This window comes from Macrotis lagotis, chromosome X, assembly GCF_037893015.1.
Source record: "Macrotis lagotis isolate mMagLag1 chromosome X, bilby.v1.9.chrom.fasta, whole genome shotgun sequence".
Lineage (NCBI taxonomy): Eukaryota > Metazoa > Chordata > Mammalia > Peramelemorphia > Peramelidae > Macrotis > Macrotis lagotis.
This window is the reverse complement of record NC_133666.1, coordinates 220,433,229-220,451,866: the sequence shown is the minus strand read 5'-3', so window position 1 is coordinate 220,451,866 and position 18,638 is coordinate 220,433,229. Positions and strand designations below refer to the sequence as shown.

At 29.9% G+C, this 18,638-nt stretch overlaps 1 protein-coding gene across 20 annotated transcripts in view; it reads right to left on the bottom strand.

Moving 5' to 3' along the window:
- Positions 1–18,638, bottom strand: part of ARB2A (ARB2 cotranscriptional regulator A) — a 490,274-nt gene that overhangs the window by 335,399 nt on the left and 136,237 nt on the right. For 18 of the 20 annotated variants that reach the window (XM_074201383.1, XM_074201397.1, XM_074201387.1 and 15 more), the window contains one exon: positions 14,717–14,908. The exons of the other annotated variants lie outside the window; for them this stretch is intronic. In XM_074201383.1, the coding sequence (XP_074057484.1) occupies positions 14,717–14,908 (192 nt within the window). The remainder of the gene's footprint in view (positions 1–14,716; positions 14,909–18,638) is intronic. 20 annotated transcript variants of the gene reach the window in all.

The following is an 18,638-nucleotide window of genomic DNA, read 5'->3' as shown; positions in this document are numbered from 1 at the left end:
CATGCCAATTGTTCTCTCAAGAGCTTGTTTCTAAAATGTTACAACAAACTACATCTAAGCAAAAATATACACCTAGACTATTAAAATACAATTTCTAAGTTACCAAACAAATAACTGATTCCTCATCTCTAGGAATGACAGAATGGGAGCTTAATTCAGGGAAATAGCCAACAACTCCGACATTTAAATTATAAGGAAATATACAAGTCATCTATTTTTCATTTATAATATTAAGTTTTGATCATTTTATTGTTTTGTTTGTGATAAAACCTTAAAGGAAAAATGTTGTGAAAAGATTACATGAGGAATTATTTGTTAATCATTTCTAATCCATTTGCTATTCCCAAATACATACTTTCTCTTCAAACTGAGAATATATGGCATTTAATTTGTTAATTTGCTGCTGCAAGTGCATTCTATGCAACCCCTTTTTTTTCCTAAAGAGAACATTGCAAATTGCCTTAGATGGGCGATAATGAAAAAGCAACACCATTTATTAATTTTGTATAAGTTATTCTCCACCCTAGAGATTCCTTGGAGGGGAAGAACATGTCTGAATTTCACCACACAGTGCCACAGGCAGAAAGTGAAGCGAAACTAAACAAGAGCATCCTGGAGGGAGAGAAAATGCCTTGCAGCAGCAAATGACCTACTGTACACCTCACTAGTAAGGTTTTGATGCTATCATTTGCTAATTTCAAGGAAAAAAAGACAATTACCAACAGTTTTAGTTGATTCTGATAGAATTATTTAACTTTTTTAAGTTTTTGATCAAAAACAACATATGATATTCAAAAGGCTGTATATTTTCAAAAGATAATTCCAAGTAAATTTGCATGATAAGCTCTATGAAAAACTTATTTCCTTACTATTACAGAAAATGCAAACTAGGAACTCTGTTGAACTATTTAAAGAATTAACAAAAAATTCTTCACATGCATTTCTGTGCATGAATATTCTCTCAAATATTTTAAGTTCAATTCATAGTAAACAAAAGATAATTTTATTCAAATATGCAGCTCATAGTATGAATAAGCAAGGACTCATTTCCCTACTGAATTGGTAACACTTAAGAAATGGATCATTAAAAAAAATCAACACCATGTTAGCAATTTGGACTCATGTATTTGCACAAACACATAAATTCATTCCAAAAGAAAGAAATGTTTTAATAACATGTACACAAAATCAGTCTATTAATCCTTATCAGTTGATTTTTATTACAAAGTACCTTTTGTGAATGACCTATGCTCATGTTGCACTGATAACCATATATTTACTTTTATATATTTAATATATATTTATATTATAATTATAAATATGTATTATCGATATCCTAAATTACTTAATGGATCTGAAATATTTAAACTCTAACTTTTCCAACTAAGATGGCATTCTGCCATAAAGGAATTGCTTTTAAATGCCACTTTTTTGTATGTGACCCCTTAATTTTTTTTAGTCACATTAAATTCAAATACCCAGAAAGGTCACACTAAAGAAATCAGAAAACTTAGATGAGTTTAGGAAAGATAATAGTTTCCTTCATGATGAGACTCAGTTGTCCTAATTCTACAACAAACAAACAAAAATTACAGGATATAATTTCATATGTGCTCATTCTCAACTAAATTTCCTGAAGAATTATATTACCATCTAATAAATGAAATTTTTTTGTTAAAAAACAGATATGCAATTGAGATTCCATTGTCATATATGAGTTTATTTATAAAACTAATAATTTTTCTCTTAAAGAAGCTTGTAGTATATAAAGTCTAGAAATCACTTTTTCCTCTTTTAAAAAATAAACAATATGGTATTTAACATAGGATAATGTTTAATATTAAAGCCTGAATACTAAATACATATCTTAAAGCTGTGTATTATCATCTTTCAGAATGCATGCTCACTCAGTTGATGCAATAGAATGCATTTATAAGATTAATTTAAATAATAAGTGACCTTGGAACACACCCTCTTTGACTTAGTATTGTCATCTTTATCAATAATTTTATATTTATTCATAATAATTTCTATTATTTCTTGATTGGTAGGTAGTCCTGATTAAAAAACACAAAGTAGATGAAATAAGTCTATAACCTAAAAGGAGAAGAGGTAAGAATATAAAAGCAGCCTAAAAAGGCTAGAGGTTGGATCGATATCTTCTATTAACTCTTGGGGAACAATCTGTTATGTGGTCTCAGGTAAGCCTGTTTATGTCTCTGTTTTCAACTTTTCTTAGGTCAGACCATTCAAATTCCTAGGAAAAATATTAAATTCTATTAAGGGGGGTGGCTAGGTCGTGCAGTGGATAAAGCACTGGCCCTGGAGTCAGATGTACCTGAGTTCAAATCCAGCCTCAGAAGCATAATAATTACCTAGCTGTGTGGCCTTGGGCAAGCCACTTAACCCCATTTGCCTTACAAAAAGCTAAAAAAAAAAATTCCCTTAAGAAACACAGGTGGGGCAGCTAGGTGGCACAGTGGAGAGGGCACCGGCCCTGGAGTCAGGAGGACCTGAGTTCAAATCCGACCTCAGACACTTAGTAATTGCCTAGCTGTGTGACCTTGGGCAAGTCACTTAATCCCATTGCCTTAAATTTAAAAAAAGTAAAAAGAAACACAGGGTGGTATAGTTCAGGACTAGGGGATCAGAAAAATATGATCAACTGATTAATGACCCCATCCATCACACTTAATTGTTGTAACCATGGACAAAGTCACTTCCCCCTCTCTGAATTTCAATTTCCTAATCTGTAAAATGGGAATTACAAATATGTGATATACATTTACATAAACAAAATCACTGAGAAACCCCTCAGGAATCACTGAGAGGAAAAACTTAAATTTGCAATAAACATCACTAATAAGAGTTTAATATTCAAGTCATATGGAAAAATGACCCAAATATAGAATTCCCTCAATTGTTAAGTAGTCAAATGATATGAATAGTTTTCAGAAGAATTGCTAATTATAAATTACTATTTGAAAACATGGTACATTTAACTACTTACAAGAGAAATACTAGCTAATTAAAACAACTAAGGGTTCACTTCACACCCTAGAAATTGAGAAAAACAGATACCATTATTGGATCTAGACCCTAAAGAGAAAGAGCTACATGTTAAAACATTACACACACACATATTTCTAGCAGCTCTTTTGCAATGTCAAAGAACTGGAAATTAAGGGGTATGGCCATCAATTAGAAAATAACTAAATTACGGTACAAAGGAACGTAATGGAATGCAATTATATAATGATAAATGAAGAAAAATGCAGCATCAAAATCTGGAAAACTTATATAAATGGATGAGTGGGAAGAATCAGCAGAACAACTTTAACATCAATATTGTTAAAAGGATCAATCAGTTCATCTCCTAGCAAAAACTGATAAACTTAGGGTTTAGATTATGACTTTTTTATTTAGACAAATATGGGGGTTGTTCTATCTAAATATTTACATTCATCATATGTTTGATTCTTCTTTTTTCCAAGGGAAGATGAGAAAAAATGAATTTACTAATTTTCAAAATGAGTAAAACATAAAAAACAGGAAAAGATGACATAAAATGGATCAGTCATTGTTGGAAAGACTTTGAGAAAATATGCATGCTTATACAGTATTAGTGTGGTTGTGAATTGGTCCAACTGTTCTAAATCCCCTTTTATAATTAGGCAAGAGAAAATGACTAAAAATGCTCACATCTTAAACCCAGAAATCCCAATACTAGATAAGTCCTTAAAAGATGTAAGTGACAAAAAACAAAGTTCCAAATTAGAGTCCAATCTTTGTGGAAACAAACAACAACAACAAAAATAACAAAATTGATATGAATCAATTAGGAAATAACTGAAAAGAGCTGTGGCATTTGAAGGTAATAGAGTATTATTTTGAAATAGGAAAGGGAAAACATTAAGGGATACAGAACAGAGCACTAATTTGAAGTCTCTGTACTTGGTCAATTCCTGGCTCAACTGCTTATTAATTGACCTTGGGCAAATCACAATTCTCATCTGTAAAATGAAGAGGCTGGAAGAGATGATTGTAAAGTCTTGATTCAGAGATTTCAGAGAAGAATGAGAAATTTGCATGAGTCAATAAAAAATGATTTCTATATATACAGGTATGTAAATAGAAAAACACTAAATTAAGTACAACTTAGAAATTTAAAGTAAAGTGAGTAACTGAAAACATAATCATGGCCCTTTAGAACATGAAATAAAATAAATTTCCCTCCTTCTAATTGAAAGCTAGGAGACAATGTTTCTAATTACTTTTTTCTTTATTATTAGGGATGGTTCAATCCCGAAGTACAGGGAGAGGAAAGGATATATTTCCAAAACTAATTATAATATAAAAATAAAAGGAATCAACAAAAAATTATATATATATATATATGTATGTGTGTGTATCACATATATATCTGTATTACTGATGAATTTGTGCTTAAAATTCAAATAATTCATGTAAAGCATTTTGAAAATCTTTTTTTTTAGGTTTTTTTTTTTTTTGCAAGGCAAATGGGGTTAAGTGGCTTGCCCAAGGCCACACAGCTAGGTAATTATTAAGTGTCTGAGACCGGATTGGAACTCAGGTACTCCTGACTCCAGGGCCGGTACTTTATCCACTGCACCACCTAGCCGCCCTTGAAAATCTTTAAACATAAATATATCAGTTATGCAATAGCCAAAAAAAAAAGCAGAAACTAATAACTTTCAAAAAGTTACATAAAACAAATGAGTTTTAATGCATATACTGCATTAACTTTAAAAAGTTCTCAATTAGATTTCAGAGGAGCTTAATTATCACAAGTTACTGATGCTGAATATCTAATATTTATTCAATATAGACAATTATGTGATATTTATGTCCAGAATTACCACCTTGAATAACTTTTATGTAAAGAAAATATAAATTGCAAGCCCTGCAAAAATTACAAAGTAGTATATTTACAAAAGATAACTTTTTTCAAACTAAGACCATTAGTATATAATAATATTATTACTTTGCATTTGTTATTCATAGAAAATATTCTTTCAATTAGAATCTGTAATTGGAATGTGCTTTTGATAAATCATACATATGTAATTGATATCAATATACAAAAAGCAACTGAATAACTTCCTTGGAATACTACTTTATTTTTGTATTATAATTCACTTTCTATGACAACCACACTTTAATTTAAAATGCTAAATATTTATATATAAGAATATAAGTTTATAGGAATATAAGCTATTGGCCATACAAAGACTATTGAGTTAGAGTAAGAGCGTCTTCTATTAATAAAATAGCTATTTTTCATGATTTGATAAAGCTTTGAATTTTATAAGCTTAGATTCAACTAATTATTTCCAATTAGTTTTAAAAGATCTGTATTCTCCTCTTCTTTATAGTTCTCCCCAAATAATACTATTCTACTATGTAAATGAGATGCTCAAAAAAATACTAGAAATGATTGAGGTTTCAGGGCTTTATGAAATTTAAACAAAAGCATGGATTTAAAAAAAAAAAGGAAAAGAAAAGCAAGAATGTAAATGCAAACCTGACCTATTCTCTAATCTTTTCTTTATAAACCTAGGCTACCCAAGAATTTTCAACTAATTATTCCATTTTATTGATGGCATTTTTCCCTAGGGAAGTTATTTTAAAAGTTTAACCCCTGAGCAAGTCATGGCTTCTCCTGCCTTTGAAAGTGTCAAGTGCATTGATTATAACTGCAGGAAGTGTTACCTTCTACCCAGAGAATCTCACCCTGCACAATCTTAAACACTGTCTCTCTTCCAAAACAGCTTTGATTCAGCAATTCAGACCGCTTCAGCTGATATTAAAGGAAGCAACACCACAGAAAAGGGATCAGCAGTTAAAACGAAATACAAAGAAGAAAGCCCAGATCTTGGATGGAGTAGCACAAAGCTCAAGAGTAAAGCAGATTTGAAAAAGACATCAGAGTGACTAAAAAAAGAACAACATGACAGAAATTAAACAAGATTTTTTTGTTCACCATCTATGCATTTAAACTCATCTCAACCTCCATTGAAATTCTGATCATACTATGCAAACCCCAAGGCTTTTGACATACTTTCAAAAATCCACACCCCCACTTCCTCTTTTCTAACTCTCCAGAGTCACTTCTAGGTATCCAATAAGATAGAGGAGAAAATGTATAATATGGATTATAGATATGCATATAGTAGAAAACTATAAAAAATATATTAGGATGTTTTTATTTAAAAATTATTCCAAACTACTTTAATATTAAGCATGAATCTCTCTCCTCTTCTTGAACTTTTATTGAAAAGAACTTATTCTTTTAAAATCTTTATTTCAACTCGTATACACAAGAGAAAGCTTATATTAATATTTCATTTAGGTCAGGGTTGGGGAAAAATTTAACACATGGTGCTATATAAATTATTATAACCTACTATATACTAAAAAATAAGATTCTAATAATATAGTTAATTGGTTCAAAATCCATTGCAAAATTCATCCAAATCAATAGTACAGGATAATGATGGATATGCAGAGGCCAACAGCCATATAGAAAGGTTTATTCACATCTATCCTAGAAATGGTAGCCAAAATTCCTGAAAGTAATTGGATTTTCAGAACTGCAAGTGAGTTTTTTCAATTCACTCATGACAGGGCCAGAAGGTAATGATAACATCTGCCATGATGCAACAAGCAGACCTGTCTTCTGTCAAGAGTTGAAATCATAAAGGAATAAGCTGTCGTTAACAACCTCTCTCCAAACACAAGAGCTGTCATTTCATTGTTTTCCTTCACTGGCAGAGGGGCTGGTGTGGGTTTATATACCCTGTCAGTTCAGAAATATACTAAGCTTTTAACCTTTTCTGAGATTCATGTCTTGAACAATCTTCTATGAACTCTATTATGTAATACTTCTATTTTCTTTAATCAACATTTGTTATTAGTTAAGATTATTTTTATTTTATATCATTGAACTTTTTCAACCCAACAGTGAAAATGATCCAATTCTAATATTGCTTAAGTATCTAATATTTTAAGCAAATTTTTTCAGTATTTTAAATATTTTCATAGGTTACTTAAATTAGTTTAAATTCATTACTCTTAAATATAAATTCAATTTTTAAAGATTTTAGAGGTTTATACTCATAAGTTCATATAGATATAAACAAAAAACATATATACAAGAGTATCTCTATATATTTTGCACAATTAAATATGTTTACCAAAAATATAAATACCCATATACGTACATATGTAAGTATCAAACTATTTATCTTTTAGAATGGTTAATTCAATGCTAGACTATTATTAGAGAATCTATGTACCCACTGAACTAAAAATTCTTTCTGATATCTATGTTTTTTAAACCACCATACTTTTAACTACCATATTCACTAGGACCAGATTAGATTTAAAAGACTCTAAGAAATTAACCAATTTTTTATGACTCCCGATCATGTAACTCCTGATCAAACTATGTCTTCTATATTAAAGCCAACATGTCTTTGGCACTATGTAATCATTTAACATATTTTTATTAAATTATTACTTGATTTTCTATGTACTATTACTGTAATCAATAATAGCAAGGATAGGGCAGCTAGGTGCACAATGGATAGAGGACTTGACTTCAAGTTCAGTCTCAGACATTTAATAATTACCTAGTTTGTATGACCTTGGACAATTCACTTAATCCCACTGCCTTGCAAAAACAAAAAACAAAAAAACAAAAAAGAAAACAAATAATAGTTAAGGAAAATGCCCCATAAAGAAAACATTATGTACAAATGCTTACTCAGCATTCATATTTGTTTCCTAGAATTCTACTGAAATTTTCACGTGATCAAATTAAATTCTAGTTTCTTCATTACTTAGATTAAAAATGGTCTTGAATTCACTCTGAAAAGGACTTTGGACAAGATTTATACTTAAGAGGTGGATACTATATAGTATACACTAAATCCAGAATAGTAGTAAAAACCATACTCTTTATAACAATCTGTAATGACTCAAACAACTTTTCTGAGAGTTTCTTTATTCTGTAAACAATTCACTGAATTGCAAATCTGTTGGAAAAAGAAAAGGGAAACAAATTACAAAGCACATAAGTACCAATGCATAAAAACTAACTATTCCACTAAAAAATGAATTTAAGAGATTTAAAAGTTAAAAGGCTATAAATCAGTTTTGAAATTGCCAACATAATTGAATCACAAGTCAATTCTGATTACAATGATTTCCAAGAGGCTGTAGAAGAATATTTCTATAACCAAATGCTCCAATAAATAAACCATCTCCTAAGCCTTCAAGTTTTATTAGAAAATACACTGAAATTTAATTGTATTTCTTATAGATGTTCTGTAATTTCTAGATTCAAAAAAAAATCAGTATTTAAAAGTGATGTTCAAATATTAATGCTTCCTAGAGAAGTGACTGAAAAAATGACTTGGGTTTCATTTGTTCTCCCAGTTTAGAGTTATATACAAAAGGAATTAAAAATGGTAGGAGATCAGACCAGGAAAAAAATCAATTTTGAGCAATTCATAAACTACTTGGTTAAATAAACTATGAAAAATCAGTGTTTTTTAAAAATAATCTGGATTTATTATACCCAATAAACATTCTTAAGTATCAGAATGATTTGCTAAGAAGGGCCAAGAAGAAAATAAGCTTGATCAAAGTCTCTCTCATTGGTCTGGGATGTCTGTTAACAAAGGTCCGGTTTAGATGTCTTCAAAAGATCTTCCTTATTCTTGGGCTATATTAACTAATTTCAGCACTCCTAATTATAACTTGCCCCACTGAAAAAATGTTATAATAGAAACTTACAATTATGGAATTATAATTATTATTAGTATCATGAAATATAAATGATACTGACTAGCTCCAAAGCAATACCTATTTTAGAGCAATATCCATTTTAGATATGAAACTTTATATGTTGCTTATCTTTTAATTATGATATCATCATACAATGAAGTGAAGGTAAGTACTCTAAGAACTCTGTTAAATACTAAAATAATTTCTGTTTTATAAAAAGAAATTTTTTAATTCCAAATTTGGAGGACAAGTACCTAATAAAAATAAAAAGATTTTAAAATAGTATTAGAAATGCTTGCCTTAACAATAAGACAAGAAAAAAAGAAATTTAAGTAATCAGAATTGGCAAAGAAGCAAAATTTTCCCTCTTTGCTGACAATATAATATACTTAGAGAATCTTAGAAAATCTCCTAAAAACTACTTGAAACAATTAGCAGGATATAAAATAAACCCACATAAATCATTAGCATTTCTCTATATATATGAACAACAAAGTTCAAGGGCAAGAGATAGAAAGAGAAATTCCATTTAAAGTAACTGTAGACAACATAAAATACTTGGGCATCTACCTCCCAAGACAAACTCAGAAAATATATGAACACAATCACAAAATACTTTTCACACAAATAAAGATCTAAAGAATTACTCGTTGTTAGGCTAATATAATAAAAAATGATAATTCTATCCAAATTAAATTACTTATTCAATGCCATACCAATCAAACTAAATCACTATTTTACAAAGCTGGAGAAAATAGTAACAAAATTCATCTGAAGCAACAAAAGATCAATATCAAAGGAATTGATGAAAAAAATTCAAAAGAAAGTAGTCTAACATTACCAGATCTAAAACTATACTATAAAGTAGTAGTCAACAAAATTGTCTGGTACTAGTTAAGAAACAGAATAATGGACCCAGCAGAATAAAATAGATACAAAATAAATAATAGAATAGTCAAATCTACAGTTTAACTAATCCAAAGATATTAGTTTCTAGAATAAGAACTCACATTCAACAAAAACTGCTGGGTAAACAGGAAAATAGTATGACAAAAACCAAGCAGAGACCCTTATCTCATATGGTTACAAGATTTAGACATAAAGGACAATATCAAAGACCAAATAAGAGATCTGTTTTGGATCTTTGGAAAGGGAAGAAATTTAAGACCAAACAAGAAACAGAAAACATTATAAATTTCAAAATGGATGCTTCTGAATATATTAAAAAGGTTTTGCACTTATAAAACTAATGCTGCCAAGATTAAAAGGAAAACAGAAGGGGCGGCTAGGTGGCGCAATAGAGCACTGCCCTTGGAGTCAGGAGTACCTGAGTTTAAATCTGGCCTCAGACACTTAATGATTACCTAGCCCTGTGGCCTTGGGCAAGTCACTTAACCCATTGCCTTGAAAAATCTAAAACAAACAACAAACAAAGAAAAGGAAAACAGAAAGCTTGGAAACAATTTTCACTAGTATTTCTGATAAAGGTCTCATTTCTAAAATATACAGAGAAGTGAATCAAATTTATAAGAATACAAATCATTCCCCAATTGAAAAATGGTCAAAGGATATGAACAGTTTTCAGATGAAGAAGTTAAATCTATATATAGCCATATGAAAAAATGCTCCAAATCATTACTGATCAGAGAAATGCAAATTAAAATAACTATGAGGTACCACCTCACACCTATCATATTAGCAAAGATGACAAAAAATGAAAAGGAACAATGTCAGAGATGCTATGGGAAAATTGGGACATTGATGCATTGGAGCTGTGAACTGATTCAACCATCTAGAGAACAATCTAGAACTATGCCCAAAGAGTAATTAAACTGATCATACCCTTTGACCTAGCAATACCAATGCTAAGCCTATATCCAAAAGATATCATAAAAAATGAGAAAGGTCCCACATGTTCAAAAATATTTCTAGCAGCTCTTTTTGAGTGGCAAAAAAATTGGAAATTGAGGGAATGTCCATCTATTGGGTAATGGCTGAACAAGTTATGGTTTATGCATGTAATGGAGTACTAGTATTCCATAAGAAACCACAGTGGTCAGACTTTAGAGAAAGCATAAAAAGAATTATATGAACTGATGCTAAGCAAAGAGAACAGAATCAAAAGAACATTGTACACATTGACAGTAACACTATGAGTTGATTAACTGTGATGGATGCAGCTCCTCTCAGCAGTTCACAAAGATCAAGAACAACCTTGGAAGACCTGTTACAGACAAATGTCATCTACATCCAGATGATAAAACACCAAAACCCACAGAATATGAAATGTATAATGTATTTGGTTTTTTTAAAACCTTTTATGTTTTCCTTCCTAGCTCATGTTTACTTTCTTTTTTCTTATCCTAATTCCTCTAACACAAAAAGACTAATATGCAAATATGTTATATAGAAATGTACATATACAACTTTTACCAGATTGTTTGCTGCCAAGGGGAAGGGGAGGGAATGGAAGGTGGTAGGAAAATATGTAACCAATAAGTTTGAAAATGGATGAATGTTGAAAAAATACCAAAACATGCAATTGGAAAAATAAAGAAGAATATCAATATCAATATCTCTCTCTCTCTCTCTCTCTCTCTCTCTCTCTCTCTCTCTCTATATATATATATATATATATATATATATATATATATATATATATGTATATGTATATGTATACAAAAGGAAGAAAAAATAGACAATCTCTTAAATATGAGCTCAGAGACCTAAACTCATAAGCTAATAACTGTATATACACAGTTACAATATAAAAAGTCAATAAAAAAAATAAGTGGGGTAAACAATCTATGAAACAAGTACAAACACATCATTCTAATGGTTCCTTACTTTTGCCAAATTATCATACAGAAGCAGTCAGGCCTTCCTAGGAAACAAAATTAAACAGTAGACTACTATTACTCTAAATATATCACCAGTACCATTTTGAGTACAAAGAATAGCTCTCATCCTTCAGTGACCAAAAAATCATTTCTTCTCTGACATTTGGTTTACTAGTCAAAAGAAATAAAGGAAAAGGTAAGAGGACAATCTGCTTGCCTTATTTCCCCAAATCTCATCCTTACAGCCCCTAGGTATATAAGGAAATGACATACCTGAGTTCTGATTCTAAGTCAATGACTGAAATGAATTTAAGCATATAATCTAAATACTTTACTTTAGAAAATGAATTTAAGTGTTACTAATTTAATATGGCAAAAACCAGGAAAACTTAGCAAAAAAGATATACAGAATGATATACAGTAATGAGAGTATAAATAGAAATAAATAGTGACTATGTATAGCAAATTAATATATTGGGTTCTTCAGCAAATGTACATTTATTATTGAATCAAATCATAAAAATCTTATATAACAAATACAGTACAGTCTTGGTTTCATAAAGTCTTAAGCTAAAGTGCTGTCAAGTTCTCTCAACCCTTGAATAAGAGAAGTTACATACAAATTGTTCTATATCAATGAAGGGATTTCCCCCATTAGGAATTTTCAAAACTAATGAAATCATCATTCAGGATTTTCCCTTTCCCAAAAAATAGGTCAAAAATATTTGATTCAGGGCAGCTAGATGGCGCAGTGGATAGAGCACCAGCCCTGGAGTCAGGAGTACCTGAGTTCAAATCCAGCCTCAGACACTTAATAATTACCTAGCTATATGGCCTTGGGCATGCCACTTAACCCCATTGCCTTGCAAAAAAAAAAAAAAAAAAAACTAAAAAAAAATTATTCGATTTCTCTTAGCAAATGAGTTTCAAAATATGCATACCTTCTTTTAAAAATATGCATACCTTCTTTTAAAAAAATATTTCACAAAGATCTTTTACTTAAATTCAAAGTGTCTACAATGGTATTCATTTCAAAATGTTAAAAAGTTTAATAAAACCATAGAATGAAAAAGTCTGATACAACTTTTATTTCTGTAAGGCCCTCCAATACTAAAGGGTATTTAAACTAAAAATTCTATTTGCTTATGAGCTTTTACTGGTCAAATCAAAAGGAAATTAATTCAACTCATTTGTTATTATAAGATCAATAAATGAAAAAGGGTAAGCATATTTACAGCAGCTCTCTTTGAAATGACAAAGAATTGGAAACTGAGGGGAGGTCCATCAACTGGGGAGTAAATTCTGGTATATGTATATGATGGAATATTATTGTTCTGTTAGAAATCAGGAGGGATGGGATTTCAGAGAAACCTGGAGAAACTTGCATGATTTGATTCTGAGTGACATGAGCAGAACCAGAACAATGTAAACTCAAATAATATGGGGTGATGATCAACCTTGATAGACTTGCTCATTCCATCAGGGCAATAAGCAGGAACAATTTTAGGGGATCTGTGTTAGAGAATACCAACTGTATCCAGAGAAAGAATTGTGGATTAGCGAAGACCAAAGATTAATTATCTTCAATTTTTTTAAAAAAACTGTCTTATCCACTACATAACTTTGCTATTTCTAATATTTTTTTCCTCATTGAATATTTTTTCTCTCAAAACATTCCATTTTGATATATTCATAACATGAAAATAAAAATAAAGATCTTCTATGGGGGGAGTAGGGGAGAAAAGGAAGGGTATAAAAATTGTAAAATTAAAACCATCCAAAAAAAAAAGATTGGTAGAAACTACTATTTTATATAACTTGAAATCAAATAAAATATTTATATTAGAAAACAATTTGAAATTAAAAATCTTTTAAAAAGATGACTAAAAAAAACTTAAAGACAAATAAAGGTATTTAATTTGCTTTATATTGGTCAAACCCTAAAAAACTCCAAACAAAATTGTTCCTTTGAAATTTACACTTGATCTTAACATTTAAATATTAATATAAATGAGAACAATTGTATTACTTTAAATATATCTATCCAATTTTCATTATGAAAAATTAGTACTATACACTTCTCAACAAAATATAACCTATAGATACATACATACAACATTCCTAAAATAACTACTCTTGCTATAAGAATAAGCCTTTTAAATAGGACATAATTTCACTTTATCTACAGAATTCTATTTCCACATATAAAAATAAATATTGTTTCCAAAAGAAATTGACAGCTCACAGAATTTATGAATGAAACAGCAAAAAAAAAGAACACAAATACTGATATGAACAATTAATTCCAAGACAAGATGGAACAGAATCTTAAATGACACAAAGAAAATATCAGACTTTTAAAAATGAATACCTCTTTTTAGAATGTTGATTTCAGATTAATAATTAGATTAACATGCAATTTACAATGTTATTTTCCTTTGTCATTTCCTAAGGGTGTTTTATTTGAGTCTTGTGCAAAACTGAATCAAGATACTAATAAAAAGATAGGTTTTTTGGTTGTTTTTAATTAAGGGAAAATTCTAAAATTCTGCATTTTTTGATCAAGTAATAAAATGTATTTAACTTTAAACTACAATAAGGAATAATTGCCAAGCTTGTTTTCAATTTTCTACTTTTCTGTATAGATATCTCCCCCCATAAGAGGCAAAGCTCTTTGGAGGCAGGAAATATCTACTTTTTAAGTTTATATTCCCAATACCATGTACAATGTCTGGCACTTACTATATGATTGCTCCATCTAAATAAGTATTTCAAAGAGATGAATATAATGAAAAAAATGATTAAAATTTAGAATCTCAAATCTTCAGGGGGAACTTTCTAAAAGAACATTTTGACTTTTATTGCCTATTCTTTATATAACAACAAATCTAACTCAAAACAGTTTCATGTAAGAAAACTAATTAAAATTTGAAGATTAAAATATACTTTAGGACATGTTAAAATCCTGAGCACATACATTTCATAAATCTGAATAAAAAATATTATTTCTAATACATAAGAAAACAGAACTAAAAACAACAAAAAAGAAGTATTTCACTTACATCCATAGCTCTCTTAATAAAAGGTATCTGTGTGCCACTGTCCAGATCTTCATTTATAATAAGCCTTCTAGCCCATTGACCTGCCCTGACAACACCACTACCATGAATTAAAACCATCAGTTTGTCTGGATTAGTCATTGCATCCTCACTCATAAAGATAAAATTCTTTGGTTCATTCTCAGTAGCATCTACCTGTAATTAAAAAGAATTATATAGTGAGTACAAATTTTATGATAGCACGTAAGTAAAGATCTAATGGCTGCTATTAAAATTATAAAACAAAGATACCCATAGATCATATTGATATCACAAAGTTACAAAATAGATTACATTGAGAAGAAAAAAAGGTATAATGATGTTTGTGTACAAATGTTATGAAGAAGGAACATTGGTCTTTATTTATATCTAAAAGACAAAAGATCCAATTGAAAGTATATTTGTAGATGGAGAAACAAAATTTTATTAGAAACAATAATTAATGGCTAATGGAACAATAGAAAGTTATTAAAAACTTCCCACAAGGTGATTGTCATCTAAAACAGTTTTTATAATTCTCTTCTATAATATCCAGTTACACAAAGTTTGTTCCTTGTTCCATATATATATATCTATATAGATGTATAGATATAGGGATAGGGATAGGGACAGGGACAGGGACAGGGACAGGGATAGGGATAGGGATAGGGATAGGGATAGGGAGAGAGAGAGATGATAGAGATAGAGATAGAGATAGAGATAGAGATAGAGAGAGAGAGAGAGAGAGAGAGATAGATGTAGTAAATAATTCACGGATCAAAATTATAATCTCACTCTATTATATACATTTATTCACTGTTATCTATGATTACATTAACCTGTAATTTTATGACATTCAATACCTTTTACAAAATGTATGATTTATCATCTAGTCTTACTATTCTCTGAATAACTATTTTGTTAGAAGATAATTTTATACACGAACTATACAAAGAGAACTATACAAATATATTTTTAAATATATATATATGGGGATGAGAACTATATTGTGACACACAAGACAATCCAAAAGAAAATATGAATTTTTCCATGCAAAAACTGAGTCTCTAGAATTTAACATAAAAGCTGACCCTCTAATGTAATAGAGTGGAAAGAACAATGAATTTGGAGTCAAGAGGAACTCAGTCTCCTCCTTCCCCCTATCTAACTGTGTGACTTCATCTCTCAATCTCAATTTCCTTAACTGTTTCTTTACCTACCTTACAAAATTATTGTGAGAAATGGGAAAAGCACTTAAAGTACTTTATAAATTATATTATTTATGCTCTAACATATTATATAAATGTCAGCAGATACTACTTGGAATATTACTTCTTTCCTTCATACCTTTCCTAACTAATTCCAGTTTCAATGGATAATCTAATGTCACTGACTACTAACAGGAAGACAGAGAATGAACCAACTTCTATGTATTACTACCTTTACCATCAATTCCTTTTCTGTTGTTGTGGAACAGTGACATTGAGTCCATGTTCCCTCCATAAGTAATGCTCAAAAATAACAACAGAAACTGAGGGATGTGACAGTTACTTCTAAGTTCACTAGGTTCTACTACTTAATAATAACAATAAGCTCAGACAGAAGTGGACAGGAAGAATCCTAATTACCTGGACCCCCCCCCCAAAAAAAACCCAATTTGATGGAAAGTTTCAACTCTAAAAGGCTAATTTATGTGCTGGATATATGATTTTTTTTTAAACTTCTTCACTAATAGTAATGAATTGCTAGGGAAAAGTTCCAGAAAAGTTTAGCTGCTTGGAAACCATTTCCAAGCTTTTGCAGTACCACCAACATATCTCACACGCGCGCGCACACACACACACACACACACACACACACACACACACACACACACACACACAGACAATTAAAGAGAAAAGAAAAAGAACAAAAATGTTGAAAACCAAGTTATAGTTCAAATTTTTGTAATTTTCAAGTAATCTTATCAGTTCTCAATGACAACCTTATAGTACAGCGTCTTATATAGACAAAATTTTTAAATTTGGGGTTGTAATAAAATATTAAAATTTCTTTTCATTATCTCACATTGCCAATGACTTCTGAGGTGGGTTATTTTTTTCCAATTAGGTTAGTAGATGCTCCTGTCACCAGTAGAGACAGTATTTTCTTCTTCAGAAAGCATATTAAGATGACTAACAAACACATATTCACAAAGCAATTTTAAAGTAAAGGACTAAATATATGGGAAATCAAAGGGGAATAATGACAGCCTCATTATTAGTAACAATGAAATAGTAAAGGTGAGAAGCTTAGTAAAATTACATTAATTTTATATGCATTGGATTTCTACAACAAGCAACAGCAGATGATAAATATGGATATGATTGAAAAGATGAAAAGTAACAAAGAAAAAGAATAAAGGCAAAGGACAAAGATAAATAAAAATGACCACTACTGAAAAGCATATCATACACAAAAAAAATTGAAGCATGCATTAGAAGGCAATGAGAAAACAAATGATGAAAATAACATAGCTGTCAGTTTATACTGTACATCAGTCAAGATTTTTAAATGAGACATTTCTAAGCCACTCCCTTATCAAACATGCAAAAATTGTAGTATAAGGAATCCTCTAATGAAAGTCAGAAACGCATCTAACTACAAAAATAAGACAATTTATCAATAAGGTTTTTGTCTCTGATCCTGACTACTATTCACTTTCTCATTTCTTTTTTTTTTTGACTATAGTTGATTTTGGGAGTTTTTTTTGATCATGAAGGACTTTGAATCAATTTGTCAAACACTAATAATACTAATAATAATACCATACATTTAACACCAAAATACAATTAACCTTCATTAAGATACGACTATATAACTGGGCTCTATTTTTAAAATATTACTCAAAAATTTTTTGAAGATAACCAAGACAAAAATGCATATATTAATTTTAGTTGAGTAAAGGAGAGTTAGAAGATGACAGACAAAATATTTAATGAAGTTAAAGCAATCAAAAGTAAATTAAAAATGACTTTTACATGACTTACAGAGGAAAATTATTTTGGAATGACTGATGACAGTAGGCTTATTTTCCACCTCATTTTAACAAAACACTCTGAACCAATAAACTTGCTAATAATTTACATTTTATATACATAGTTTAATTGTGCTAATTTTAAAACATAAAATATTATAAGTTATAAAAATATTCTTATTTCATTTTTAACCTAAACAAATCTGGAATGCCCCCTCTCCTTTTTTTCAAATCAAATTATCTTCAAATGGTAGTATTTCATTCAACAAAGTTTTCACTAAAAAATGCACATAAAGGTCATTCTTTTGTACAACCTCACTTTACAGGCAAATCAACTTCAAGTAACATTTATTCTACTCACAGTAAGATTTTCAACAGAACATAATATAATGAAAAGTTATATTCATGTTATGTAGCTACCTTATTTCAGTCAATAATCTATACAATTAGAAAGTGAATTATTAATAAATTTAAATTTTCTAATATTTTTCAGCTACTATTTCACTAACTTTAATTCAGTTTGACATCAAATTTCCAGTAAAAAAAATTTTAATCTATTTTTTTAATCTATTCATTAGTAACGAGGGTGATTTTTAAATTTAGTATGTGATACATTATGGAGGGGGAAAAAATATTTCATGCAGTATTATCATTTTTTTCCTTCGGAATTGTCAAACTGTATGAAATCTTACAATCACAATGGATTTAACTCCAAAGATAATAAGCATGTTCTTTTACATAAGCAACACTATATTTACCACATTCTTATAAACTTAGTTCAGCATCGAAACATACTAGAAAAGCATGCCAACTGGCTCAGGGGCAATACTCTACACTACCTTTCAGGAGACCAGGTTCAATATCCAGCCCTAGTCTCTTATGATCCAAGCC